At 27.0% G+C, this 11,528-nt stretch overlaps 1 protein-coding gene across 2 annotated transcripts; it reads left to right on the top strand.

Moving 5' to 3' along the window:
- The first annotated feature begins 5,066 nt into the window (after positions 1–5,066).
- Positions 5,067–11,322, top strand: LOC107456065 (uncharacterized). Of its 2 annotated transcripts, none has more exons than XM_071178455.1 (6): positions 5,067–5,113; positions 6,028–6,123; positions 7,989–8,210; positions 8,296–8,397; positions 10,015–10,342; positions 11,194–11,322. In XM_071178455.1, exons 1-5 carry the CDS (start codon positions 5,107–5,109, stop codon positions 10,329–10,331), a joined length of 744 nt encoding a protein of 247 aa, XP_071034556.1. In that variant the 5' UTR covers positions 5,067–5,106; the 3' UTR covers positions 10,332–10,342; positions 11,194–11,322. The 2 variants fall into 2 exon arrangements, with proteins under 2 accessions (XP_071034556.1, XP_015929311.2); XM_016073825.3 differs by having other exon boundaries at positions 10,015–10,335.
- Positions 11,323–11,528: the final 206 nt, after the last annotated feature.

Below are 11,528 nucleotides of genomic sequence, written 5' to 3' on the forward strand. Positions count from 1 at the left end.
AAAGAATAGTATATTTTATTAAAAAACGCTGAAAAACAGCTAATTTAAATGGAATGTGTATATAACACATTCAAAATAAAAGTATTTTCAAAATAAAAACAACAAAGTATATCTACTTACTGAAAAGTAAAACAGCGTCTTCTTCAGAAATTCCGCTGTGAACTAAAAGTTGTTTTAATTCTTCTTAATTCAAAATATTAAATGACATATTCTCCAGAAAAAAAAATTAAACGTAAAATAAAAACGAAGACATAATCTATTTAGATCACAGAACATAAGAATTTTATTTAGATTTATTATCGTTTGCATTTTAAAATAAAACGATAGAAATTCCAGCTTATAGCTCGCCCACAATTAAATAATAAATAAATCACTCAAGTTTGAGATAAAAGCACTCAAATATTGCTTAATAAATACCACTCAAGTTTGAGTAAACGCGAAGCAAGAATTTCGCTCAAATAAGAATGTATTTCACTCGAGTTGAGTTAAAAAAATTTAACTCTTTTTTGAGTAGGGGAAATAACTCTTTCATTTTAAGAGAGTACAGTCAATAAAACTGAAGGAAAAAAAATAATTCCATTCATTTATAATTGTTACTTTTTCAGTTTAGTTCATGTTTATAGTTTTTTTAAAATATATTATGGTTTTTAATTGTAATAATTGTATTCTTAGAAAGCGGTAATTCAAGCATCAAACTCACAACTCACAAGTTTTAAAGACACTTAAATTCACTGCTATGAAAGAATATAAATCATTTTTGAGTATCATTAAACTTTTTGCTAACTGTATTTTGTTATTCTTTTATATTTTATGAAATAAATATTTAATAAATTATTTAAACTTACTGTTTTGTATTTTATGTTTTTTATACCACCTTTTTAATTTTTGCCAAAAAGAGTTTTTCTTTTCTTAAGGATTTGGTGGGGTAAATATTGCAGATCGTCTTTGATTTTGAGAAATTCACATCTATTTGTATGTAATGTCACTTTTTGGAGGATAAGTGCTCTTTTAATGAGTGATCAATTACTTTGTGTTTGACTGCTTCCTCATTAACTATTAAGACATAAATACTTTCAGTAGACGCTTGTATCAATAGTCATTCATTAAAAAAATGCTATATGTAATGGAAAGATGCTATTTTTTTTATTTTTTTTAGAGTTTTCCAGTCAAAATCTGCAAATCGAAGTCATCAATCAATCGTGAAATGTTTGTGCTATCATTGTTCCATAGAAGCATATATTTCTCGGAATACACATAAATGAGTTCCAAAATAATCAACATACGAATTGTAAACCTTAAAAGAGCAAGAAACTGAACCTTAAAAGAGCAAGAACTGAACTATTATGTTATGACTTCAAAACTATGCAACTATAAAATAGGTTCGAAACGAATCCTTATAATGAATAAATGAATGAATATTTGGACAAATGAATAGATGTATCAAAATCAACGTAGAGGGAAAATGAAGCATGTCAACGAATCAGTAACTAGACGAATCAGTAAATCTATATATTAGTGAATTGGATTATTATCGAGAGAGAAAATCAGCGGCATGTGAATCAGTTTATAAGAAGTATGTGAATCAGTAAAATGGCTGATTTTTAATGCTTGTACAGTCAACGATAATAATTTCATTCTATTATAATGGTTACTTCTTCTGTTTAGTTTATGTTTATAGTATTTTTAAGATATATTATGGTTTTTAATTGTAATAATTGTATTCTTAGAAAGCGGTAATTCAAACATCAAACTCACAAATAGTTTAATTTTAAAGATACTTAAATGCACTGCTATGAAAGAATATAAATAATTTTTGAGTGTCATTAAACTTTTTGCTAACTGTATTTTGTTATTCTTTTAAATTTTATAAAATAAATATTTAACAAATTATTTAAACTTACTATTTTCCATCAACTTACAACTTTTTTAACAACTTTTACTGATCTGCAAAGACCCAACCTTATGATTCAAATTCCAAACACAAAATGAATTCAATAATGATTTTTACTTATTGTTTGCAACAATGAATACATTTACATAAAATAGTATTTGTTACTTGTGACTGTGATTGTTTAATTAAATCTGTTTGCTCTTTTGAAACAATGGTGTGCAAAGATTTTTAACAATTGAGCAGCAACTCAAGAATAGAGACTGAATTTATTGTATACAAAAAAAAATTGCAATATATTTGTAAATTCAAAATTTTATGTGGGTACCCTAGTCAATTCGTTATAAATTTGTATTTTTAGAATCAGCTTAAAAATGTATATTAAATAGGGTATTCAAATTTTCAGAACAATACTTTTGTCTCGCGTTGAATTTTACCAGTTCTTTATACTGTGTAGAAAATTTTATCTAAGTTCGGAGAAAAATGTCGAGTAATTGTATTATAAGCGCAGAATTAAAATAAAGCAGATATCACTTTATTAAACAACTATTTCATCTTAAGCAGAAATAGTTGTGACAGAAATATATAATGATTTGTAAGATTTGAAAAAAGGTAATCCTTCCTTTTACCTCCTAAATATTAATAAATTTTGATACTACTTTTCAGTTAAATCTCTGAGATTACATTGATATCAAATATTTATGATTTCCGAAAGCCTTTGAAATATTTGCCTTTCAACTTATTTTAATCTAAAGCTCTTAAAGTTAAATGGGGGTAACGGGTCTTTATTAAAATCCAAACCGTAGAAAATTATTAACGTTGGATTAGTTAGAGGCTTATACATCAAAAGGTTGAAATTACCAAAAATGCAGTTTTAAGCAAATAAGTCCTAAGTGAAGTTAAACCAACGTAAGGAAAGGCATTTGGCAGTTTTTTATACTGTTTCGAACCAAGTCATTCATTTTAAAATATGAGTGTCATGTCTTATGAAAACACTCATACGTGCAAGGAGTGTGTGATATAAAATTTTAAAAAAAAGTTATTTTACTTTGTCGAAACAATATTAAATTCTCAGCAATTATAGAGATAACATAGAGGAGTGCAATATTTTCAAAATAATATAGAATAATATTTTCAGAATATAACGGTATTTTCAGAATTTTTCTCCCTGCGCTATTTATTCGAATTAGCATTCATATTATCCTGCAATATTTTACAAAAACAGTCTGTCTGAAAAAATTTTAAAATTTGTAATTTGTTTTTTGTTAAAAAATTTGTTTCATAAATTATGTTTTAATTGTCTTACAAATTGTGTAATTGTGCTTTGCAAATCGAGCTTTAAAATTTGTCTTGTGCGAACAATGTTATATTCAGATTGCAGGTAACGCTAATATAATGGAAGTCATTTTGTGAATTTTTTTAAAATTTTTTTGCTTTGGTTTATTTATTTGAAACTGAAATATAATGTGTTTTAAATATGGACGCCTTTTTTATAAATACTCCCGTGAACGCCTTAAATTTGCTAATTTTAAATTCAGTGAAAAATTTTATTTTGCTTAAAAGACAATGAATTCGAAGTATGTATTAACAGTGATATTTTTAAAATGTTCTACAACTTAACATTTGTAAATATTAATGATCATTAAATTAATTAATTTAATGATCATTAATATGCATGTAATTATGTATTATTATTAATGTAGTTCTGATCATAATTACATTAATAATGTAATATTAATATTATTAATGATCTTCAGAGATAATGTTGAAAAAAATTCCAATTATTGCACTAATATACTGATTGTGTGTTATCCATATTTTTTTTACCCAGTTGGCATCAGTTAGAAATACGCAATTGGATAATAATTTGTTTAAAAAAAGTTCTTAAAATTAGGTTTTTATTATTTTAAATTAAATAATAATAAAGTGCTATAATATTTATTATTTCAGGAGCATACAAATAATATAGTGTTACATTTTGTCGTTTATACTTGGATTACACTTACATTTAAAATTTAACATTTTTTTTTTACTTTTTTAATATTTTTATACTTATTGTAAATATTAAGTATAGCTAAAGAATTAAAATAAAAAAAAATATAACCCAAATATAATGACTATACAATGAAGCGATTTTTTAAAAATGATTTTATATCCATTGGCAATTCGTCATGCTTACTGGTTTGAAAATTTCTCGAGTTTATGATAGAAATTAGATTTCAAAGATTGGAATTTATAACTTTAAAACTAAACCTAACAAGCACGCAATTTTTTTAACAAGAAATTTATTTGAAAAATCATTAAATTTTTTTTATCAAGATTGAAATTAAATATTTAATTTAAAAAAAAAAACAATTACAAAATTATGGTAAGAAATGGTTATTTACAAAAATTATGGCAAGAAATCTAATGAATTTCTAGTTTACAAGAAAGACAGTTTGAAAGTAGATTAACGAAGTAAAAAACAACTTTATTATAAGGTTCTTTACGCAAATTAATAAAATATTATCAATTTAAAAATGTATGACTTTAACGCATATTTTAAAACACATTAATCTTCAATCAGTACATTATACTCTGATGTAAATGTATTGTACTTAAATATATTATACTAAAATGTATTTAAAAATGGAATGCATTTTTAAATATTTAATTTCGTGAGTATATAGGAAAAATATATGAATAGTGCAAAGGAACTTTCCTTCAGTTGCCAAGAGTAGAAAATATTTGGAAAATTTTGTTTTTATCCTAAATTTAAGAAAGCAATTTGCATTCATTTAAATTATATTAAAATGATTATTATGATTATAAATAATTGAAGTTTTTTATAACTTAATTTAATGGATTGAAAAAAAATCAAACTAAATGATTCCTGAGCAAATTTCAATTAAAAAAGAGATAACTGTTGAAATTTGTGAGTGTTGAATCATTTATCAAAGTTAGTGATCATAAAAATTTCTAGGAATAAAAACACAATATTTAATTTATAGATAAGCTTAAAACCACCGTCGAAACTCGTTAATTTGAATTGTGATAATAATAACGGCATTTACATAATCAGAGGTAAAAATAAATTTGTATTTAAGAAATTATTAGCTGGTAAAACAGATAAGGAATTGATTACATTTCAGTTGAGCTTGCTGATAAAAAATCATATAAATTGCCGTTAGTCCAAGTCATTTTATTATGTTTAGTGTTTACTCGTTTCACTTACTACCATGAGAGGTAAATATTGTTTTCCTGAGTAGAAATTAGTGTATTTATTTTTATCTATATATTTCAAAAAAGTTTTTTTTTTCAATGTTTTTCATAAATGGCCTTAAGTTTTCCTCTCTAAAACAAATTATGCAATTTTAAATTTATTCATAAATTAAAAAACTGCATTTGTTTGGAATATTTTTTATTCATATATATTTATAAAGTTATACAGAATTGTTGTTTTACTTCTGTACAACCTACAATTTTACTTCATTTTAGAAGTAAAATTGCTTTTATTTCTAATATTAATTTTACTTTAATTTTTTTCCAGATTCAATTTGAATTCAGTTTTTCATTTCCTTCCAAATTTTATTTTGAATATGTTGACGAGAGTTGCTGCATTTGGGGGTAAAAAACTGCTCGTAACTGAACAGTTATCTTAAGAAATAGCACTAATTTATGTGACTGCTTCAACACTTTTCTCTATTTTTTTCTTCATATTTTTGTTTTAAAGACAATAATGAGGACAGTTACGAGTTTTGCACACGTAATTCTATGATACTATTTTATTTTCTGCCATTTTCATTATTTTGAGTAGAGGGAATGTTTTCCTTTAACTTTTAAAATTTTTTGCTTCATCTACTTGGCGATAAGTAACAGGGATTTTCGCAATGACCTAATGCGTACAGTTAAGTCTCATAAATTATTTATATCACTTACTTTTATATTCCCTTGACACATGTAATATTTTTTTTCGATTTAAATCGGAGATGAATTTCTGCAATAACCTATTACCTACAAAATATTTTTATTCTCACAATAGATTTTTACGGCTTGACATCTGATTTACAACTTTTGTCGTATTTTTGTAGTAGTTTTTTAGAAATAAATTTTCAAATATTTCCAATCGTATTTGCATATTTTTTTAATCCATTTCTTAGGTATAACTCTGCTATTAGTTTGCTTCATTGCATCGACTTTTGAGAAAACAGTGTTGGGAGTAACTTGCCCTGATGGATTACCATGCGAGGGAGGAGGTAATGCAGAATATTTAATTAATTATTCAGAGAAAAATTGAAACATCTAAAAAAATCGGTTAAACTTTGATCCATAATATCGGTTGTTGTTAAAATTTGTTGCAAACTTAATAAGGTGTTAAGTTATAAAATATTTAAAATATCATGTCAAACCAAGCTAATCAAATTTAAAATTGTAAGGATATGGTTCGATACAGTTTAGGGTTGCTGTAAACTTGAATGGTAATGAGGTTTGAAAGGTTTCAGAAATTTTAAATGTTTTAAATAGCACCATTATTTTTTAAGAAGCAGTTTATAAATTAATTAGATGTATTAACATTAATTATTCTTACATGTTAACCTTAAAAACCAGCTCTGTGCGAATTATTAAATAATACAAAATTAATTAGCACTCTGTTTGAAGGTTGCCTAGGGCTAAATATAAATATCGTTCTAATTTCAGCAACCTTTATTTGGTACCTTAAATTTCAAGCAAAGTGACTATTTTAAACTGTATCTATCATCTTGCTGTGAAGAACTATCTGGGTTAGAACTGACGAATAACTATATATAACAATAAATATTTTAAAAGTTATTATACTTTTACAAAAATCGACCATTTGGCGACATTTTTCCTCATAGAAGAAAATCATCAAATTTGCTTCCTTATTCTCCTATTTTGCTCTTCTTATTTATTTTATATTTTATACTTCTTATTTATTTTAAATTTTATACTTCTTATTTATTTTTTATTTTATAACCGTCATTAAACAGCCGACGCAATTTTTATGGGTTTACGACTACTAACGTACAACTGGTGGCCTTGTAATTTTGAACTCAATCCAGAAGACAAGGGAACTNTCTGGTGTTGTCGGCTGCTATGGTAACAAGTAAGGGCACATTTCTAATGGGGGAACAATGGAGAAATAAAGGTGTCAATTGGTTTACCCCCGCTGATCTAAAATCAAGACACTCCAACTCATGATCCATCTACCACTGAGGATATTTCACGTCAGCACTGTTGTAGGTGCTATCCGGATGAGGAATTCGTATCGACTGGGATTCGAACCCGGTTTGCCTCATTGGAAGGCAAACGCTTTATCTCGTAAGCCATTATGGCTCATGTTTTCGAATATTAAAAAAATAGACCACTTACGCTTTTCTTCTTTACAAAACTGTGCTTTGCAGTATGATCATTGACATCGCTGCCTTTAGATATGCTGAACTTGTCCTAACAGTCATAAGTAACTGAAGCAAACTCACAGCAGTCACGTAAATAGCACATTATTAGCAAAAATATGGCTTGAAGTACCATTATTATGAAGTAGTTTTGAACTGATTTTTCTGAGAAAGCGTGAATAATATATTGTGTATATATCAATGTCAATTAATGCAAATAACGAAGCTAATCTGATTAACTTTAGACGCATTCAAATTACTAATGGGAGAAAATAATTACAATGAATTTCGCATTATCCCTGAAGTTTTACTTATCTTTTATCATGCCTATTGAGCTAGTTCTTTTAATGGACATAAAAGCATATAATTTATTTTTTCATTTGTGCACTTAAAAATTCCGAAACAAGTTACGGTGAAATTTTAACGGAAAATACTGCGGGAAAAAAATTCTGATAATTTTTATAGCAATAATTACAGTAAGACAACTGACACACTCTAATTAAATAAATACTACTATAAGAATTACGGTGTAATAGTTTATGGTAAAAATTAATTTAACGGTAAAATGTATTTTATGGATGTCACACCCAAAGTGCTAGTACTTTATACCCGAACTTTTGCAGTGTAATACGCATTGCTGGTTAGATTATTTTATTTTATGCATCTCTCTAATGTTAGTTAACAAAAATATACTAAATACTTCTCAGCTTGCTGCCGTAAACTATTTCTTGGACGCTCACATGACTGCTGCAGATCTGGATATCAATGTGTTAGATCGTTTGGAATAGGTGCATGTGTTGTCTCTGGTCCTCCAAAAAAAGAAATAGGCATACCTAAAATCATTCCCGAAGAGCAAGATTATGAAAATCAGGAAAGAAATATTTTGAATAGCTTAAATTTGATTCAAAATCTTATCGACCAAATGGATGGTAAATATTTATTTATTCCAAAAATTTGATTATTTAATTTATAATACAATTATATATTTTAAAATATTGAAATTGGCATTCATAGGTGAATCTCAAAATATTCCGGAAGGACAAGATTATGAGCAACAGGAAAAAAATATGTTACAGTTCTTAAGTGCAATTGAAGAACTGGCTCATCAAAGTAATGGTAAATCTTTATTTTTATTTTAAATACAAATTTAATTTTAAAATGTAAGATTTAAACAAAATTTAATTTAATATGTTAGATGAATAACAACCATAGTTGAAAAACGTTCTAAATGAGAATATGACGCTTCAACCTAGAATGTTTGCACAACATTCAATTCCTTATTTAGTAATTCAAAGCACAAATTTGTGAATTTGGTATAGAAATAAACTCGACTTCCTTTTCTGAGAGAATCCATTATAAATTTAAAATAAGCATAGTTAATAACAATTTTAAGTCCTGAATCAATTAGTCAGATGGCAACTCGGATAATATGGATGACTTACTTGCCACAGATGTGTTTTATGCCAACCATGCGATGGCTGCTATGAAGCACCTCCAATAAAGCGATGCTTCTTAAAGCAACCTAGTGTATTTAGATTGGTAGATCACTGTAACAAAGTGATGTAATGAGCTGCCGCATGGCCTACAAGGTTTGAAGTCCCATTTCTGCTTCATTGACTTGAACTCTAAAAGTACACAACTCTTCCATGGTCATTGATATTAGACTCACACACCTCGCAATACCAATATTCAAAATACCGGAGTATAAACGTTTGTAATTTCCATCTCTCCCGCTAGATGGCATCCAGAGATTATCTAACAAGCCATAGTCAGTCTGCCGCTCATCTGTGACTTGATGAAACACTACTAATCTTCCACGTGAAGGTAGAGGACTGCACTAGGATACATAGGCGATGCCACATGTAGTTTTGTGAAATACACAAGGTCTCTTGATAAAATACATCCTTCACTTCATTTTTTGGAAAAAGAGTATTGTGGTGGCGTTCCATAAATCAACATATAATGGTGGATCAGAAATAAACATGTCACGATAGAAGAAATTACGATCTATTGTGCTGTTCATGAAATTTGAAACTTTCTAAACTTTAAATTAAAATAAAATACAGTTCATTTACTGTCGTTGCATTCCCTCAACACATGGTACTGGTATTCAAATCTAAATGTCGGAGCAAAAAGTTTAATAAAAATTCCGTTTAATTTAACTTACATTAACTTACGTTTACCTGGTAAATGTAAGTTACTTAGTGCACATTAAATATAGATACAAAGTGCACTTTAAATATATTTAATCAGAAAATGTGTACTCTCTTAAGGCATCACAATAACCAGAAATATAATATCTATGATGATTCTTAGAAATAAATTATCGATTATTATGCGCAAATTAAATATTTAGCAGAGTTTGATTACTAATTGATGGAATTAATCCAAATAGACATATTTTTAGATTTTTGTTTGTTTGTTTTACTAAAATTGTAAAAACACCGCATATACTGTGATGAAAAACGTTTGCCTTTTCAATTAAAATGTTGTATTTTTAAAAAATAATTCAATATTGAAGTATTTAGCCTTGATATTTAAAATAATACGACAGTTGAGGAATCGTAAACCAATATTTTCATTTTATTTTTTATTTCAATTTCTGGTAAAATATATTTAACAAAATAAATGGTACATAACATTATTTCACACAGATGAAACAAAAAAATATTTATACATAATTTCGATCTGTAAATAACATAAAAATTACTGCTAATCTGACTTTATTTATAGAGAAAATTATCCCCATGAGAACTGATATTTCAAATGAGGAAGATGATGAGGATGAAGATGATGAGGAAACTCAGAGAGGTCCTAACAAATTGCCCATTAGACGAGCATTTTGGTTCTTCAAAATACTAGTGAAACTGATACCAAAAATACTGCCAAAAATAATACCAAAAATACTGCCAAAGGTGATACCAAAAATACTGCCAAAGGTGATACCAAAAATACTGCCAAAAGTGATACCACCAATAGTACCAGAAACATCCCGAGAAAATATCCAAGCAATGGATAGGTTCATTTCAGCCATTGGAAATCATGATTAAAACGGTAATAGGCAATACTTGAGTTTCAATTATTAACTTTTAGAAAATTTAAAACATATCCAATTTATGTTAATTTTTTTACTGATCTAACAACTGTAGACATGAGAAAAAATAAGATTTCGCCATTTTCACATAAAAGTATGTTAATAACAGAAAGCTTTATTATAAACTATCGATATGTATTGGTATTTATTCTTTTTTTGAGGGAGGATGCTGCCCTCTTTAAAAAGTGAGTTTCTAAAAATTGAAAAAAAGTGCATCGAAATAATTCTAAAACAAATTTGAAGACTCCAAGTTTTGAAGTTGAAACATCATTATAAGTTGAGCATCTCTTTTTCGAGCAAAATGCATCTAGAGAGGGAAATATGTGAGAGAGATGAGCGTCCGGGAGTTGTTTTAACAGTGCAAGAAATCGCCTTACCATTATTTACATCATTACTTTTTAATCGTAGTCATAGTTGATTCTGATATTGTGGTATTACATAATAGAAATTGTTATAATAGGTACCCAATATACTAATAAAATCACTCTGTTACTATGTTATTTACGCCCCACCCCTAAACGGATAACTAACGAATCATATTTTACGTACTGAGATACAGTCCATAATATGCATAGAAAAATTAATACAAGACATAAAATTTAAGAAATAGTACATATTATTTTTATGCATTAGTGCACATTACGAAATGTATCTTTTCCGTTTTTCACTTAACTTAACCGTTTCGCCTTTAACCTAACCGTGTTTTACTTAACAATATAAATAGAATACTATATTTTATTTATATACATAAAAAATAAAATTATTGCTCATATTTGTAATTACAATATATTTTTATTCTTTTCTTCATTATTTTACAGGTGTCAAGTAATAAAGTCAAAGTTAAAATTTGCTCTTGAAGAATGACCTTTATTATGATAATTTTGTATTTTCATAAGATGTAAAGATAATTTTCTATTTTGTTGAATAAAATAACACGATTTCACTGATTTATTAATTTATTTATTATATTTAGTATATTGTTAATTTTTTGTATATTTAATGGAGTACAATAAAAAACTCGTAAATTCTTATAACACGGAGAATTCTCATTTACATTTAAAAATGATATTTTTCTTATGAGTATAAAAGTGCAATGTCAAAAAGTCAAATTAAAATAGCGACACTTTAAATCTGTCAAAGAATTCTAATTTTG

Source organism: Parasteatoda tepidariorum, chromosome 3, assembly GCF_043381705.1.
Source record: "Parasteatoda tepidariorum isolate YZ-2023 chromosome 3, CAS_Ptep_4.0, whole genome shotgun sequence".
Lineage (NCBI taxonomy): Eukaryota > Metazoa > Arthropoda > Arachnida > Araneae > Theridiidae > Parasteatoda > Parasteatoda tepidariorum.